Source organism: Gossypium hirsutum, chromosome A12 (genome assembly GCF_007990345.1).
Source record: "Gossypium hirsutum isolate 1008001.06 chromosome A12, Gossypium_hirsutum_v2.1, whole genome shotgun sequence".
NCBI lineage: Eukaryota > Viridiplantae > Streptophyta > Magnoliopsida > Malvales > Malvaceae > Gossypium > Gossypium hirsutum.
The window spans coordinates 104,269,760-104,284,719 of NC_053435.1; the positions used below are offsets into that span (position 1 = coordinate 104,269,760).

General features: G+C 31.2%; 3 protein-coding genes across 4 annotated transcripts; 1 reads left to right on the top strand and 2 right to left on the bottom strand.

Moving 5' to 3' along the window:
- Positions 1-5,044: 5,044 nt before the first annotated feature.
- LOC107936405 (protein LITTLE ZIPPER 2) lies at positions 5,045-6,502 on the top strand. The gene is made up of 2 exons (XM_016869128.2): positions 5,045-5,867; positions 5,979-6,502. Exons 1-2 carry the CDS (start codon positions 5,632-5,634, stop codon positions 6,196-6,198), a joined length of 456 nt encoding a protein of 151 aa, XP_016724617.1. The 5' UTR covers positions 5,045-5,631; the 3' UTR covers positions 6,199-6,502.
- A 414-nt stretch (positions 6,503-6,916) lies between these two features.
- On the bottom strand, positions 6,917-9,622 carry LOC107936417 (uncharacterized). Its single transcript, XM_016869144.2, has 4 exons — positions 8,795-9,622; positions 8,538-8,616; positions 8,104-8,172; positions 6,917-7,421 (listed from the first exon to the last, which is right to left on the bottom strand). Exons 1-4 carry the CDS (start codon positions 9,103-9,105, stop codon positions 7,314-7,316), a joined length of 567 nt encoding a protein of 188 aa, XP_016724633.1. The 5' UTR covers positions 9,106-9,622; the 3' UTR covers positions 6,917-7,313.
- A 322-nt stretch (positions 9,623-9,944) lies between these two features.
- On the bottom strand, positions 9,945-13,098 carry LOC107936416 (probable sodium/metabolite cotransporter BASS6, chloroplastic). 2 transcript variants are annotated; one of them, XM_041083521.1, is made up of 8 exons: positions 12,773-13,098; positions 12,543-12,643; positions 12,110-12,240; positions 11,546-11,739; positions 11,191-11,443; positions 10,860-11,113; positions 10,706-10,788; positions 9,945-10,340 (listed from the first exon to the last, which is right to left on the bottom strand). In XM_041083521.1, the coding sequence occupies exons 1-8, from the start codon at positions 12,924-12,926 to the stop codon at positions 10,278-10,280; spliced, it is 1,233 nt and encodes a 410-aa protein (XP_040939455.1). In that variant the 5' UTR covers positions 12,927-13,098; the 3' UTR covers positions 9,945-10,277. The 2 variants fall into 2 exon arrangements, with proteins under 2 accessions (XP_040939455.1, XP_040939456.1); XM_041083522.1 differs by lacking the exon at positions 12,110-12,240 and having other exon boundaries at positions 12,773-13,078.
- Positions 13,099-14,960: the final 1,862 nt, after the last annotated feature.

Here is a 14,960-nt window from a genome sequence, read left to right on the forward strand (position 1 = left end):
TGATCCTTTTATATGGGCGGCCCAGAAACTGTAGGAGATTAAAAAATTAAGATTTTTTTTGGTGAAATAAAAAAAAGTAACAAACACAATTAACGTGACTCAAACTTAAGTCATATTTGAGATGGTAAATACCCTGACCATCAGGTCATCATATAGGGTTAAAAAGAAATAAATTTATGTTTAATATAATAATAATGTTTTATAATCATAAAAAAAATAAACAAATCAATTTTATTTTTATCAAATAAAACTAAATAAAAGATTAATCATCTATTATTGTAATGAGCCCGAATATAAGTTATTAATTTTAAAAAAATGTATTTCTTCAATTTTAATTATTTATTAGGTGTCGAATTTTCTTTGAATTTGGAATTTAGATTTTGGAATTTGGAATTTTGTGAATATTTTCTTTCTACCAACTAATAAAGTAGTAAGTTGATTTAATTATTAATATTTGTTTTTATTTTGTTAATTTTATTTTTTAATTAATTTTTAATTTTTAAAAAGGGTCAAATTTGATCAACCTTTCAAAAAGAGTTGAGTTGTTTTTAACAGAAACACTCACAAAAATGTTAAATTCTTAAACATGGTAATTAGCATACCAATTCACGTGTACTTAAATATTTTTTGAACTTTTATGAATTTTTTTATTTTTAAATATTTTTTATAATTTGTAAATTATTTGTTAATGTAATAAATAAGGCAAATAATATCATTCAGCATGAATTACACATTGACTATCATGCCAATATCGTTAACAAATTAATATTGAAAAACTTTAAGTTTCGTTTCGATGTAAATTATGGTTTATATGAGCCATATTGATATGTACCAGTTGATTTTATTTGTACCAATTAAAATATTGTGTATCGTTTCATTAAAAAATAAATTTTAAAATATAAATATAAATATGCATTGTATGAGATGATTTATTATTTAATTAATGGAACAATTTTTTTTTTGTTTGTTTAAAGATAGATTGTATTTGTAAAACTTATTAAAAATATTTCATATAATTGATTAGTATTTTATTTTTGAGATTTATTTAAATTTGTCATTCGATATTTGAAAAAAAAAATATTTACATATATCAAATGTTTTTTATAAAAAAACAATGACAAATTCAAAATTGATACACCAAAATAAACTGGTATTGGTAGTTCTAGTTCTATACATCCCAATATCAATAAAAAATGGTACATCTAATTCGATACAAATTCAACCTACTCATGGGCCAAGTCACTTATCTAGGCCTAAAGGCCTACTCAAAAAATAGGAGGTTTTGGACAAAAATACAAGGCCTAAAAAATAGGCTTAGGTAAAATTTAAAACCCGCTTTCTATATGAGTCAGGCTTTGAGTAAGATTTTTTTTGCCTGAATCTAACCCGACCTGTAACGACCCAAATTTTAAAGTCATCAAAAAAAATTTTGAATTTTAGGGTCATAATTTCCGTAAAATGAATTTGTAAATATTTATTAGAAATATTTGCGAAGCTTATAGTGTAGTTAATTAGACTTTTGGTCAAGTGAATTAGCTTGAATTAAGGCTAAGTTAGTGAAAGGACTAGATTGAATAAAGAGTAAAAGTTTAATTATAAACTATAAAAAGTCAAGGGACTAAATTAGCAAATAAGTCTTAGGAGACAAGTGTGTGGTATGTATGAATACATTTGTATTATTTTAATTGGTACAAATGTATGTATAAATATGTATTTACTTATTAAATAATAAAGAAAGAAAAAGAGAAAGAAAAAGAAAGAAAAAATAGGATTTTGATGTTTGAAGTTCAAGTGGTAAGTCAATTTAGTCTCTTTTCTTGTAATTTGATGTCTATGGAATCCTTGGAAGAAATATTATTTGAGTTATGTTGAAATTTAGAAAGTTAATGAATTTTTAGATGTTGATTAAGTTGTATGAATTGATAAATTATTGGTTTAATTGATAGAAATTCAAGTTAAAAGTGGAAAAATTTTCTAAAGTTGTCAATTTAGTTCTGAATCACTTCTAAAATATATATATTGTGCCCCGTAGGCCCATATTAGGGACTTTAAGATGAACTTTGAAAGGTTTTGATTTGGAATGAAAATTTATGACTTGATTTTGTATAAATTCTAGTATATAAGTCCAGGATGGTTTGGGGTTATGGGGTGTTAAACGACCTGAATATATTATGTTATAAAAAAATTATATTAATTATATATGTTAAATAAATTACCATATATGTTTATATTGATATTATATTACTAACCCAATAACAATTAAACCATTACTCAAAACCTAAAAAAATACTTATCCAACTAAATAATTCAACCCAAAATATAAAATTTTAAAAATTATATTTAATAAAATAAAACATTTGTTATATTTATTTGTGTTTTTTAATATAACAAAACATTTATTATATTTATGATAGTGTTTTTTAATATAAATACTTTTTAATGTGTTAAAAACTTTTATTTTAGTATTTTTAGTTCATTTAGTGTATTATATTTTAAAAAAAATTATTTTTAAAATAAAAAAATTAAAAAAATCAAATATTAGCTGTTCAAGCATAGATTTATCTTTCTTAAGTTAAGTCAAGTTTGGACAAAAAAATAAATCTATTTTTTGAGCCAGGTCCGAACTTGAAATTTTGATCTGGATACTTGTATGAGCCCGACTCAACCCAGGCTATAAGCACCTCTAATACAAACTCCCTTGATATTTTGGTTTTTTTTAGGAAGTTTTTAGAACCACGTAATTTGGCATGATCAAATTTAGCAGTGCTTGTGATCTGTAAATGGCAACCTCCAAAGTTACTACTTAAGCAGGACGGGTTTACATGTGAAGACGAAAACATTGCATAATTTTTTTAAGTATCAAAATCGGCATGATGTGCCTTGACTATGATGTTAGATGATGATTACATGATTTGGCTATAGCTAGAGGGCGAGATGATGATGGCGTTGAATTTACATACTACATCCATAAGAAACAGAGCAATCGATTGCAGAGATATAGATAAAAATTGGGTGTTTCATGTTTGCTTGGGGGCCTGAGGTTGGTTTTGGAGACGCAAGTGATGAGATTGGATGAACAAATGTGGAGACATGGACGTAGGTGGTGGGAGATCAGATAATGTGTCAGACAACAATGGAGTGTACAATCTTTCAGCCAAATAAACACTTGGAATAAGAAAAGCAAAATTACAAGGAAGAATCTGTATTTTCATTATATTGTTGACTACTGTATTTCTTGTAGGCATTTCAAAGTTGACTCTTAATGCTTTAGTTTTTTTTTTTTTTTTTACTTCAGCTCTGATTTATTTATTTTTTATTTTAATCTTACTTGTATCGTCACAAAAAATTTCAAATAAGGTCAGAATCGACAAAATCTATTAATTAAATGGTGGTCAGTATTATGTGGCATGCCATATTAGTTCATGGCATAATTGATGTGGCATGGCCCATTATTGATACTGTGTCATTTTATAAAAATATAAAAATATAAAAAAAAATTAAAACTTTTAAAAATATAAAATGTTCAAAAAAATATTTAAAAATTTTAATTTTTAAAAAATAAAAAAATAGAAAATGTTATAAAATGTCAAAAAATGTTAAATTGAAAAGAAAAAAATCTCAAAAACTTTGTCTTCTCCAACTTCATCTCCTTCCTTCATTTCTCACACTTTTCAAATCCCTCTCATTTATCTTTTTCTCGGATTTTCAAATCTAGAAAACTTTCAATTTTCTTAATCACAAGCTTATTTCTGTTTCTTCTCTTTTTCACTTCAGACCAAAAGCATAAGCTTTCACTTTCTGTCCATACAAAAACCCTAGCTACCGATGTTCAAATATTACCATTGTCAATCATTGCATCAGCCTCCAAGCAAGATCGAGGCTTCCTTGTTGCTCTTCCTTCGCATTCATTGTTAAGTTAAATTTTTAATATTTTTTAATATTTATATATTTTTAATATTTTTTGAATTTTTAATAAATTTAATTCAAATTTTCATATCATCATTGACGTGTCACGACATCTCAGCAATGTCATCAACTGAGGTGGCATGTCATGTCAGATAAAAATATTGACTGTTAATTGACTAACAATTTCCATTCATTTTGGTCTTTTTTTTAAATGTTGTGGGTGAAATTGCAACAAAAAATACGTTAAGAGCTTAAGTGAAAATACCCCAAAACGTTGAGGATATATTTTGCAATTCTAGCTTTCTGTTATTGATCCCCAACTTTAGTTGTAGAAAAAGAAGAAATAAGTTTTACAAGGTAAATTGCATTTTTAAAAAGAGAATTAGGATTTGAATGTTTAAGACACCTTATTAGAACGAGGAGTTAAGACCAGAAATGAAAAATTATATTGCTTATATTGTAGCAACAAATAAAATTTAGGCAAAAATGATCTCTCCAATACCTCTCAATTTTAATATTGAGTAAATTGGTCCCTTTTAAAAAAATTGAAACAATTTAATCCCTATCAATTTTGAAAGTAAGCCACTAAGGACAACTAATTACTACATTAATTGTCAATTTTACATAAAATTGACTGGTATAATAACAAATTTAGCCCTTAATTGCTAAATTTGTTATCATACCAATCAAAATTATGCACAATCAAAAGACATTAACACGTGATTAACTATACTTAATTACTTACTATCAAAATTGACAGGAATTTATTTGAGAGGGATTAATTTTCTCAATTTCAAAATTGAGAGATGGATCATTTTACCATAAAATTTATTTTATATATATAAAAAAGAAAATGCAGGGAGGTGTTATTTTCATAAATTTCCAAGAGTCGGTAGATGAGATGATTGCCAAATTGCAGAAAAGTCTACCAAAGGCATAAATTGTATAAAATAATGACAGCACTCTGCTTTGATTATAAATATATTAATTACGTATAATACTCAACTACATGAATCACTTGGCCTACCTTTTTAATCAAAGGGTGGACATGGATATCAGATGAAAGAATTTTTTTTTTCACAAAATATTAACCTTTCTTACTTGTCGCATACCTCATTTTACAAGGAAGGTCAAGGCTTTTGATTTAAGTTTTTGCAAAAATGGTAGGTATACTGATAATTAGTTTACGTTTTACTCCTATAATTTTTTTTATACAAAGAATCTGCATGTTTAGATAAGAATTAGCACTCCAAAGACTAGAATTTGGGTTAAATATATTCTCCTAAAGATCTACAGAGAATTTGGTTAAGGCCATAAATATATGCTTATCTCATTGCCAAAAAAGATTGTGTGAAAGAAGGGATTGCCAATACGCACGAGGTGCATGGAGACACTTCAGTTTGCTGTGGGGGATTTCCCCATTTGAAAGATATATCTTCTAGTTTGTCTATGAGCTATTTGATTGGTTAGTCTAACTTTGTTTTTCCATCATAATTAAAATGAGATGATTAATGGAGTTTGAGGGGTGGAACAAGAAAGAGACCTCGGGGATGCACATATAGAACCTTCCATGTCCTTTTGGGTTTTATATATGTGAATATAAATATAGTCATCAAACATTTGGGGTTTGCTTACCTTAGCAATCATGAGTCCACCAGCTATCATTACAACTGAAGAGAAATCCCACTCTTTGCTCTTCTTTTTCCCTCTCTCATAATTTATTACATGGCCACCAGCCAGCCCACCATTGAAATTTATTCACCAGACTATATTTATAGCACCTTATATCCTTCTTCCTCCCAATTCCCCCCCCCCTCTCTTCATTTTCAGTTATATACATACCTAAACAAGATGTGTAAAAACATGGATTGGAGTCCATACCCATCTCATCCCACCATTGCTTCTTCAAAGAGAAGGCATAGATTAAAACATTCTAAGGTTCAAGTTTACAGGCTTTCCAGGTATATACATACATATATGTTTTCACTTTCATATACTACTTTTCATGTGTTTTGCGTATATATGCATGCGTATAGGTTTGATGGTACTAATTAACGCAAAAATACATGCAGGAAAAGATGGGAAGAAAATATGAAGAAAGACATGGACCTAATGAACTTGAAGCTGTACTTGGAGAACCAAAGTATCATTGAAGAGAATGAGAAGTTAAGGAAGAAAGCCAGTCTTCTCCATCAAGAGAACTTAGCTTTAATGTCTGAGTACCAGAAGAAGTTTCCTCATTTAGATCGTTTTTCAACCACCCTTTTGCTTCTTCTGCAACAAAAACACTGATGATATAAAGCTTAAGAAATAATTAATTATCTGCATAAATCGATGTATGTTAGCAACATGGGATTCTGTAGCTTGATATTTTTGTTTTCAACTCTGATTAAGATAAAATGATTTCCATGTATCACCAGAATTCTCCATTAGTTTCACATATATGCTATATACAGCAAGGAAAAGAGGAACTAATGGCAGAAAGTATGATTTATAATGTTAGGGTCGGAGAGTCATTTATCCATTTCATTTGATGATATTATTGACCAGCTTGTAAACATACATGATTGGTTTAAAGATTTAAGCTTTACTCTGATATAGAGGTCTTTCTTTGGTGTAAAGTTTGCTTATATACACACACACACACACACATTGGGGTTACTGACTTCGTATCAGTCAATAAACCCCCATTATAACATTCTGAAAATGATAAAAAAACATCTCTCCAACCAAATTAACCATAGATTCATTAGCTTAAATCTTTGGGAAGACTGCTTCAAACATAAGACCTAAGCCTACAGCATCCTTATTTGCCTAAAACCCACTGTTTTCTTAATTAATCTGTAATCAGGCATCTTTGTCTGACTTTCTTGTCCTTAATGCTTTTTTGTGTGTCAAAAGCTCATGATTGTGATTTAACATTCTTCAAAGACATCTCAAGTTAAAAAAAGAACCAAGTAGCTCAGAAAACAAGGAATGGAGATATTGACAAATAGCTGTCACGTGTTAATTGAGTAAAATTATTTTTAAGAATCTATAATTTAACTCCCAACAAGAGAGGCTCAAGTCAAAACCAGTTGGTTGACAAATTGACAAGGGAGAGGCTTTTCATTATAGATACAGCTCAAAACATGATATTTGACTCTCAGGCAGCTTATAGCCATTCCCAGACAAGCACGAGAGAAAAATGTCTTACATTTAGATAATATAATGTTTAATTTTTTGCCACTAATTGGGCAGCTTCCACCTTGCCAAGTTTTTTTACTGCAAAAGGTAAACGATTGCCTATTGTTTATAGCTTGTAAGAGACACCTCGCCTAGTTGAGCTCTCCAATAGAAGGATAGCACATAGCAGTGGACAATACTGATCCTTGGGGCACATTCAATGGATTATATGAGTGGAAATTTCATAGCTTCTGGGAATTTTTGTCCGTTACTTTGCAGATACGAAATGCAGCATAACACATAGTGGCATTACCTATTACCGTCAGTGCAGCTTGAAGAGCCACCAATACCTACAGCATAGCAGTCTAATTGTTAGTGAGCTGAAGTATGATCATCTTATGCAAGTACGTAATTAGGCAGAACATGTAGGAATGCATAGCAAAACTAAATTAAAAACCTGAATAAAATGGCTAGATGATCAAAAGGTACTGTTTTATAACAGAATATGGCTTTTATGAATACTGATACAAATTTATGGTCCTGATAATAATATGCATAACAGTGATTCATCTGAAACTATTATACATATCTCTAGGTCTTATTTCCTGTTAGATAAATCCAAGTTCATCAACCCCCAAGTTCAGGCACTATGTTTATCCTGTGTTAATGTGGATCAAACATGGTTAGGTGGAAAAGATTCCCCACCTTTTGAGTAGTGTAAAATAGGTAAACTTGGCTATTTCCACGTCATTATCAAAAACAATATTCAACGTTTCGGTTGCAATAGTATTACATTAAATCTTTGGTTTCTTAATTGTTACATTCACAATTTTGTCATGATAAGCATTGAGGTTGTATAGGAGTAAAAACTAAAAAAAGACAACACTTGTATCCATGATTCAATGTAAAGCCAAATGTCTCGTCCTAATGTTTCTTTACCAATACATCACTGTACCTCAATTAATTCAAACTAATCTTTGCATTTTTCTGTAAAAGAAGGAGAAGAAAGCAGAGTAACTTCTCAGTTCTCACCTCAAGGGATTCAGAATTGTAAAAGAAATGCCAGGTACACGCACAAAATGCTCCACCGAGTAAAGGTACCTAAAACAAACAATTAAATCAGGAAAAAATAGAAACTTAACTTATAGATGCTTGACATGACATATCATTCAAGCCTAATCACATTGAGTTGTAAAAAACGGATAGGACTCAATTCCGGTCTATTCCAGAGGATAGATCTATCTGCAAGAACTTGGTGCTTGCTACATTGAGGTTGAGTGATCAATTCCAGTGTAAAGGTGTGTTTTTTTTTCTTTCAAAATAAAACACTTCACAGCAGATTACAAAAAAAAAAAAGAAAAGGAAAAGGTTCCATAAACAATTCAAGCATCAATTAAAAAGCTTTTTCTAAACAACCCGAGACTAAGAGAAAACCAGAACTTGCAAGACTATGAAGAAAAACTCACCATTCCCCAAGAGAGACCCTTCCATGATTCAAACCCAGATTTCTCTCCATATTGCCACACCAAAGCCATTGCTGTAATCCTTTTGACAAGGTAATATCATTAACACAGTAGTCAACTCAAGAAGAGTATAATAATTTCAATTCAGAGGATACAAAGGGAATCATAACAGTCAATACTGTTTTACTTTTATCAAGAAGCAGCCCAATGCACATCAATAGAAGGAAATATCCGAAGACAAGAGAAGAAAATATCCTCACCATTCAACAACACTGGACACGTGTATGGCCCAAGTGGGAAGAGACAAGGCATTAGCGGGTTCACTGAGCGGCAAAGAAGTGCCTAGCAACAACGGCAATTCGGAGGCCGAAGCGGAACCCGCAAGAGCCAAGGTCAGAGCTGACCCGACTATACCAATCACGGGTTTCGGCTTCCAATTTAAGGTGGGAATGGACAGGTTTCCAGTCAATGGCGGGGGCTTTTTAAGAAATTCGGGGCAACGAAGAGTTGGAAGGGAATGAGTTTGTTTGAAAATGGGCAGTGGAGAGCAGAGTAAGGTGGCGTTCGCCATGGAGATTTTGGCGGTGATTCTTTTAGTTGGTCAGATTTGCTTTTAATCTTGTTAGTTTTAGTAGTTACTTCGTAAGGACCCGTTTGAAAAGCCCTTTTTCCTTTCCGTCATAAATTGGATTCAGAAATGTTAGTTAAATAGTTGGTCCAGTTCTGAAGATAAGGTTTAGACAAGGGTGTGATTCAAAAATTGTACATTACTACAAAACCAACTTAAAATGGCATAATAACCTTTTTGGCCCTCCAATTTTACAAAAAAAATCTTTTTAACCTTCATTTATTTTTTGGCCTCTTTTTAACAGTTGAACTTACATTTTTTATCAAATCACTTCAAAATAAATATAAAAATTAACTTTATTGACATAATATATACATAAACGACACTTTTAGAGAAAGGGTAGGTAGGTGGCAACACTCGAGAGCTCTGGCCGGCAAAAAAGGGAGAGACCCACAAGCACACCACCCACCGGCAAGGGGGCGGGGAGAAATCAATGGGGGAAGAACTAAAGGCCAAAGAGCCGCTGCTGCTGACCAGCAAAAACAATATCATTTTATCTCTAAAAGTATACATCATCGGGTTCTTACTGAATATAATAATTTGGGAGTAAAATAAAATAAAACTGATAATTTAAATACCATTTTTAAGTGAAAAAAAGGTGATATAATTTGACGGCAAAATCTTATTGATTTATTATAATGTTTATATAAAAAACAATTTTCAAAGTGTGAGGTAAACTTAAATATAATAAGATTAGTATTTATTTTATTTTTTTTTGCCAAATAATAAGATTAGTAGTTTAGTACCTTGGAATCCGTGTACCAGAGCTTATGAAAGTGCGGTTTAAAAAATGTCAAATCTTGGGCAAGGAAAACACCCAGTATAGAGAACGATGCTCCTGTACTTGGTAAATTACTTATCAGTGACCTAAGCAGGGACCACAGTTCTCAGAAATCACCTATTGAGGCCATCATAACTGTAACCAAAAAGGGGAAAAAGAGATTCTAAATATCCACTGCTCAGGAATGATTATGAACCCTGTGTAACACAATTACAAGGATTTCATTCTATTTCCAGGAGGGTACACACTCCATCCGCCCTACAATGATCCGATTTTTCAAATTTGTATCACAGCATGGGAGGATGGATTCACATATGAAACCCCTCGTTCTCCCTTATTCTTTTTTCTTTGCCCAAATCATGACCAGAGCGAAGCCCATCAGTGACATGATCACAGTCTGCATATCCCAAAAACAATACAGTTAAATTACGAGCAATTCATCTTCACCGGAACTAACTATTTGGAACTTTGAAATAAACATAATAGAAGAAACTTTGAGAAGATGGAATAAGGGTTGCGCAGAATTGTAACGAGCTTGTTAACTGTTATGAACAAAAGCAAATATTCCATCTTTATAGATTCTTCAAGCTACAAGAAGCAAATAAGAAACCAATGCCAAAAGGAGTCCCTTTCTTGGGAGTCTCTTATACATAAGCATCTTTTTAACAATTTATGCGAAATGGTATCATAATTTGCTTACTATTCCTTTGCGAAAAGGCAACTAGAAACAATAAGGTGGGAAAAGGTAAACAAAAGGCTTACCGAGATAGCTGGAGGCACACTGACAAGTGGATCCTGGAAGAACCTATTAGCAAGTGCAAGCGCCAAAAGACTGCTTTGCATTCCTGCCAAAGTAAAGTAATATATCAGCAATATTGCAAACTAACAAGCAGCAAAAAAGGGGTCTCACTCTCACCTGTCTCAAAAGATAGTGTTCTTTGCAATGCTTTCACATCAGGTGCTTTATGGAAGAGTGAACCACTGAGGAAATAACCAGCAATGAATGCTGATAAATGGAATGCAACAATGAGCAACGAAACAGTTAAGCCAAATGGGGACAGAACCGAATTAATGTTAATAGCAAGGGGCGCTCCAACACAACAAGCTGTATCAAGTACAGAAAGCGGCGGCAGAAATGGTCTCATGGCTTCACAAAGACGAGGGAACAACCTGCACACACGTTAGACAGATAAGAGATTCTCATAAATATCATCGAGTTCAACATTTGTTTGGGGTTAGAGTATCACCGATTCAAAAGCAATCCTGCAGTAATAGGAGCAATAACAATCTGCAGAATGCTAGAAACCATTCCCACTACATCAACCGGCAGTCTTTTTCCAATAAGCAGGAGAGACAACATTGGTGTAACAAAAACAGCAGTAGCAGTAGATAAAGATGTCATAACGATGCTTAATGGAGCTAGTGGTGGATCTGTCAAAAATGTAGCATAATTCGAGAGCTGGGCACCACTTACGCAGGATACCAACATAATCCCTGCAGCTGATTCATTGATCCACATTCTATCAGTATAGACTCTCCAGTTTTTAACTCAAGATAGACAACTTCTTTGGTATCATTGACCACAAAGACAGATAGACCTACCTAAAGGAGTAGGAAGACCAAACACTGTCACAGCAATTATTCCAAAAATATATCCAAGCAGGGGTTTCACAACAAATTGACCAACATAGCCAGCAAAAATAGCATCTGGCCTTTTAAATGCTTCAATAAAATCCTTCTCACTGGAATTAACCCCCACTGCAAACATCAAAAAACCCAATGCAGGGGCATAGTACCTACAAAGATACCAAATAATTAAAACATAAGCTAAGATATCAATCCAAAAGCTCATTACTCTCTCTTATATATAGTGGAACTTTTTTTTTTTTTGTTTCATTGTACATAACCTTAATTGATTTATCACTTGCATTAGGTTCTGGCCTCAAAAGCTACCCCTACTTCTTCAAATATCAATTAAAACCAAAAAGTTGTAATGGATCTTAGATATAAATAAGGTAACAGGAATGAATGAACAAATCCTGATTTTAAAGGGATACACTTGAGAATGAAAATTACAGTTTCCACATCCATTTGTCCTAAAAGAAAGGAAAAGGATTATAATACATAGTGTAGACAACCTATTCATAGAAAAAATCAGCTAATGACCTGCTGGTAAACCATGTGAAAGAAGGCGGATACACAAGAGCCATAATTGTACTAGCAAGGACTACATGAGGCAGAATGGAATTTGATTGCTTCAAAATATCCACTATAGAAGCCTTCTTTTGTTTAACAATCTGAAACAGCACATACAACAAGAACTACTATGAATTTTTGCCCAAAATAGTTGATAATGCCACTGTCTGCAAGTACATATTCCAAACACCAAATACTAAAATACAACAGGATCATGTTATCAAATATAGGATTTGGGTATCAATTATCAAGCATAAAGTTTTGACCTTTGACTGTTAGGTAACACATTATAGCACTCCATAAGTCCATACAGCAAACAGGACAAGCATGATTATCAAACTATAAGAAAGTCCAGTTAAGCTGAAATTTGAACACAGATTATGTTTAAGAAAAACATGAGCACCTGATTTGGTTCCGGTTCAAATTCCTGACCTGGGTCCCTTTCAAAAGATTCTGAAACTTTCTCTGATGCACATTTACACTCCAAAAATTTAGAGCCCCTAACTGTAAAAAAGGAACACAAACACACACACAAAGGATGAAAAAGAAATACTTTTAAAACATAACCCAGAAAACCCAGCATCAAATGGCTAAAAAACCCAAAAATTAAAGGCCAACAAGAACAAGACTTACACTGAGAAAATGAACTGAGTGGAACAGGAATATAGGAACTTTGTGGCAAAACTGAGAACTGGACTCGCTTAGGTATATGAAAGCTATTGTTTTGCAAGAAAACATGATTGAATCGTGGACGCTGGATCAAGAACTGACCAGTGGTTGAACTCATCTTTTTGTTGGATTTTTTTTGGTGGTTTACTTTTCGTTTTTAACAATGAAATAGTTTGGTTTTCAGCGCTTTTCGTCTTCTCTTTAAACTCTGTTTGGTAAGTGGCGTACGAAAATATTTAACGTCTCTGCTGGCGTGAAGGCAAAAGCGAAAGAACAATTAAAGAATTCACAACTTATTTTAATATTTATTCACTGAGATTCGTTATTAAAGAAAAAGTTCCAATTTTTGGTTTTATCTTATTTTCTCAAGGTATCTTAAATACCAATTACCTTCTACTTCCAACAAAAATCCAAGCTAACTCGATTCGGGTATATATATTCTTTTTCAAATTATTAGTATATAATTTTAGTAATTTTTTTTAATTTGAACTCTAAAGTTTCAAATCTTGAATTTAAACTAAAATGTTAAATTCAGGGTCCGAAGTTTAAATCTTAAGGTTGAGATTAAAAAAAACTATCAAATTATATATCAATGACATTAAAAAATTTACGTGTCGTCCTTATTTTATATAATTATTTTTCCCTATATATATGATTAACTCTCATATAAGATTACAAAAAGTAAGATTGTTTAATATAACTTAACATGGTGCAAAATAGGGACATGTACCTTGACACTCAGAAAATAATAAACTTATTATTTAATTCTTTTTATTTTTATAAAATTGCTTTTTAATTCTTTAAAGTTTTTAACTCGAAGCCTGAGTTTCAATGTGATAATTTTTTAAGGTGATGATTTCATCCCGACACGACAAATAAAATGTATGAATTTTCGAGTATTATCGCATCACTATAAACTCAAATATACCTTAAAATTATCACAATATTTATTTCAAACACAAAAAAAAAAATGAACCTTTCTCCCTAAATTTTCAATACCAAACACACACAAAAAAAAAATCATTATGATGGCTTTGTCACATGTAACTTTGAAAGATGGGATTATCTTTCTAATACAATCATTATGATGGCTTTGTCACATGTAACTTTGAAATTCAAACATTATTGCAACAAAAAGAATAATCTTAACAACTAAACACATACAAATAACAATTATCAAATTGTAATTAGCCCAAATTATTATTTTTCCCTCTTGAAACATTTCGATTCCAATGATTAGGTTAGATTGTAATTAAAATTTGAGTCGCTTTAAATAATTATTATTATTATTTATAATATCTGAATTTAAAATTTTATCACTTAATTTAACATATATTAATTTTAGATTTACTAAATATCACCTTTTAATATAATTATAAGAATACAATGAATTAAACTTCTAATTAGAAAAAAAAAATATTTTGGCTTGGCTGTTGAATATTCTGCCATTCTGCCTGCCATCTAGTTGCTGCTAGTGTCTTCTGACCTTGAATTTGTACTCGTTAATGAGCCAATTAAATCTAAATTTTATTAGCCAGAGGATTTCCTCATGGTTGAGAATGGTTTGATACTAAAAAATTAGGAGTATTTAAATTTCAGATAAAATTAAATTAATTGATCGAATCGATTTATTTCGATTAATCAGTCAGTTAATTAATCTAATTCGGTTGGAAGTCAGTTAATAATTTTATGGAAGTTCGATTACCTGTTAAAGAAGTTCGAAATCGGGTAATTAACCGAACTTAATAATAAATAATACAAATTATATGGAGTTTTAATTCGGATAATTTGGTTAAATAAATATCATCAATTTATTTTTTGATATGTTTTATACTTGTTTTAACAAAATAAAAATAAAAACATGTAATTTTAGTTCGGTTAAATTTTTTTGAAATTTTTTTGATTGGGGTAACTGTTAAAGAGTTAAAATGTTTAATTGATACTAATTCGATTCGATTAACCATTCGCTTAATCATTTAAACACCTCTATTATATCATATAAGTTTTTTTTTAAAGACAATTATACTTTGTAACACCCCTAACCCGTATCTGTTGCTAGAACAGGGTTTCGAAGCATTACTACCATCTGTAGATCACTTAAAAAAAATTCACTTAAATACTTACCGATCCAATGCATCAATAAATATATTAC

Excerpts from the sequence above, each read along its gene's own strand:
- LOC107936405 (XM_016869128.2), top strand. The coding sequence starts at position 5,632 with ATGGCCACCAGCCAGCCCACCATTGAAATTTATTCACCAGACTATATT. Across the intron at positions 5,868-5,978 it reads CAAGTTTACAGGCTTTCCAG|GAAAAGATGGGAAGAAAATA; the intron begins GTATATACATAC and ends AAATACATGCAG.
- LOC107936417 (XM_016869144.2), bottom strand. The coding sequence starts at position 9,105 with ATGGCGAACGCCACCTTACTCTGCTCTCCACTGCCCATTTTCAAACAA. Across the intron at positions 8,173-8,537 it reads AGGGTCTCTCTTGGGGAATG|GTACCTTTACTCGGTGGAGC; the intron begins GTGAGTTTTTCT and ends TGTTTGTTTTAG. Across the intron at positions 7,422-8,103 it reads ACAATTCTGAATCCCTTGAG|GTATTGGTGGCTCTTCAAGC; the intron begins GTGAGAACTGAG and ends GCTATGCTGTAG.
- LOC107936416 (XM_041083521.1), bottom strand. The coding sequence starts at position 12,926 with ATGAGTTCAACCACTGGTCAGTTCTTGATCCAGCGTCCACGATTCAAT. Across the intron at positions 12,241-12,542 it reads TTGAACCGGAACCAAATCAG|ATTGTTAAACAAAAGAAGGC; the intron begins GTGCTCATGTTT and ends GTGCTGTTTCAG. Across the intron at positions 11,740-12,109 it reads TTCACATGGTTTACCAGCAG|GTACTATGCCCCTGCATTGG; the intron begins GTCATTAGCTGA and ends GTATCTTTGTAG.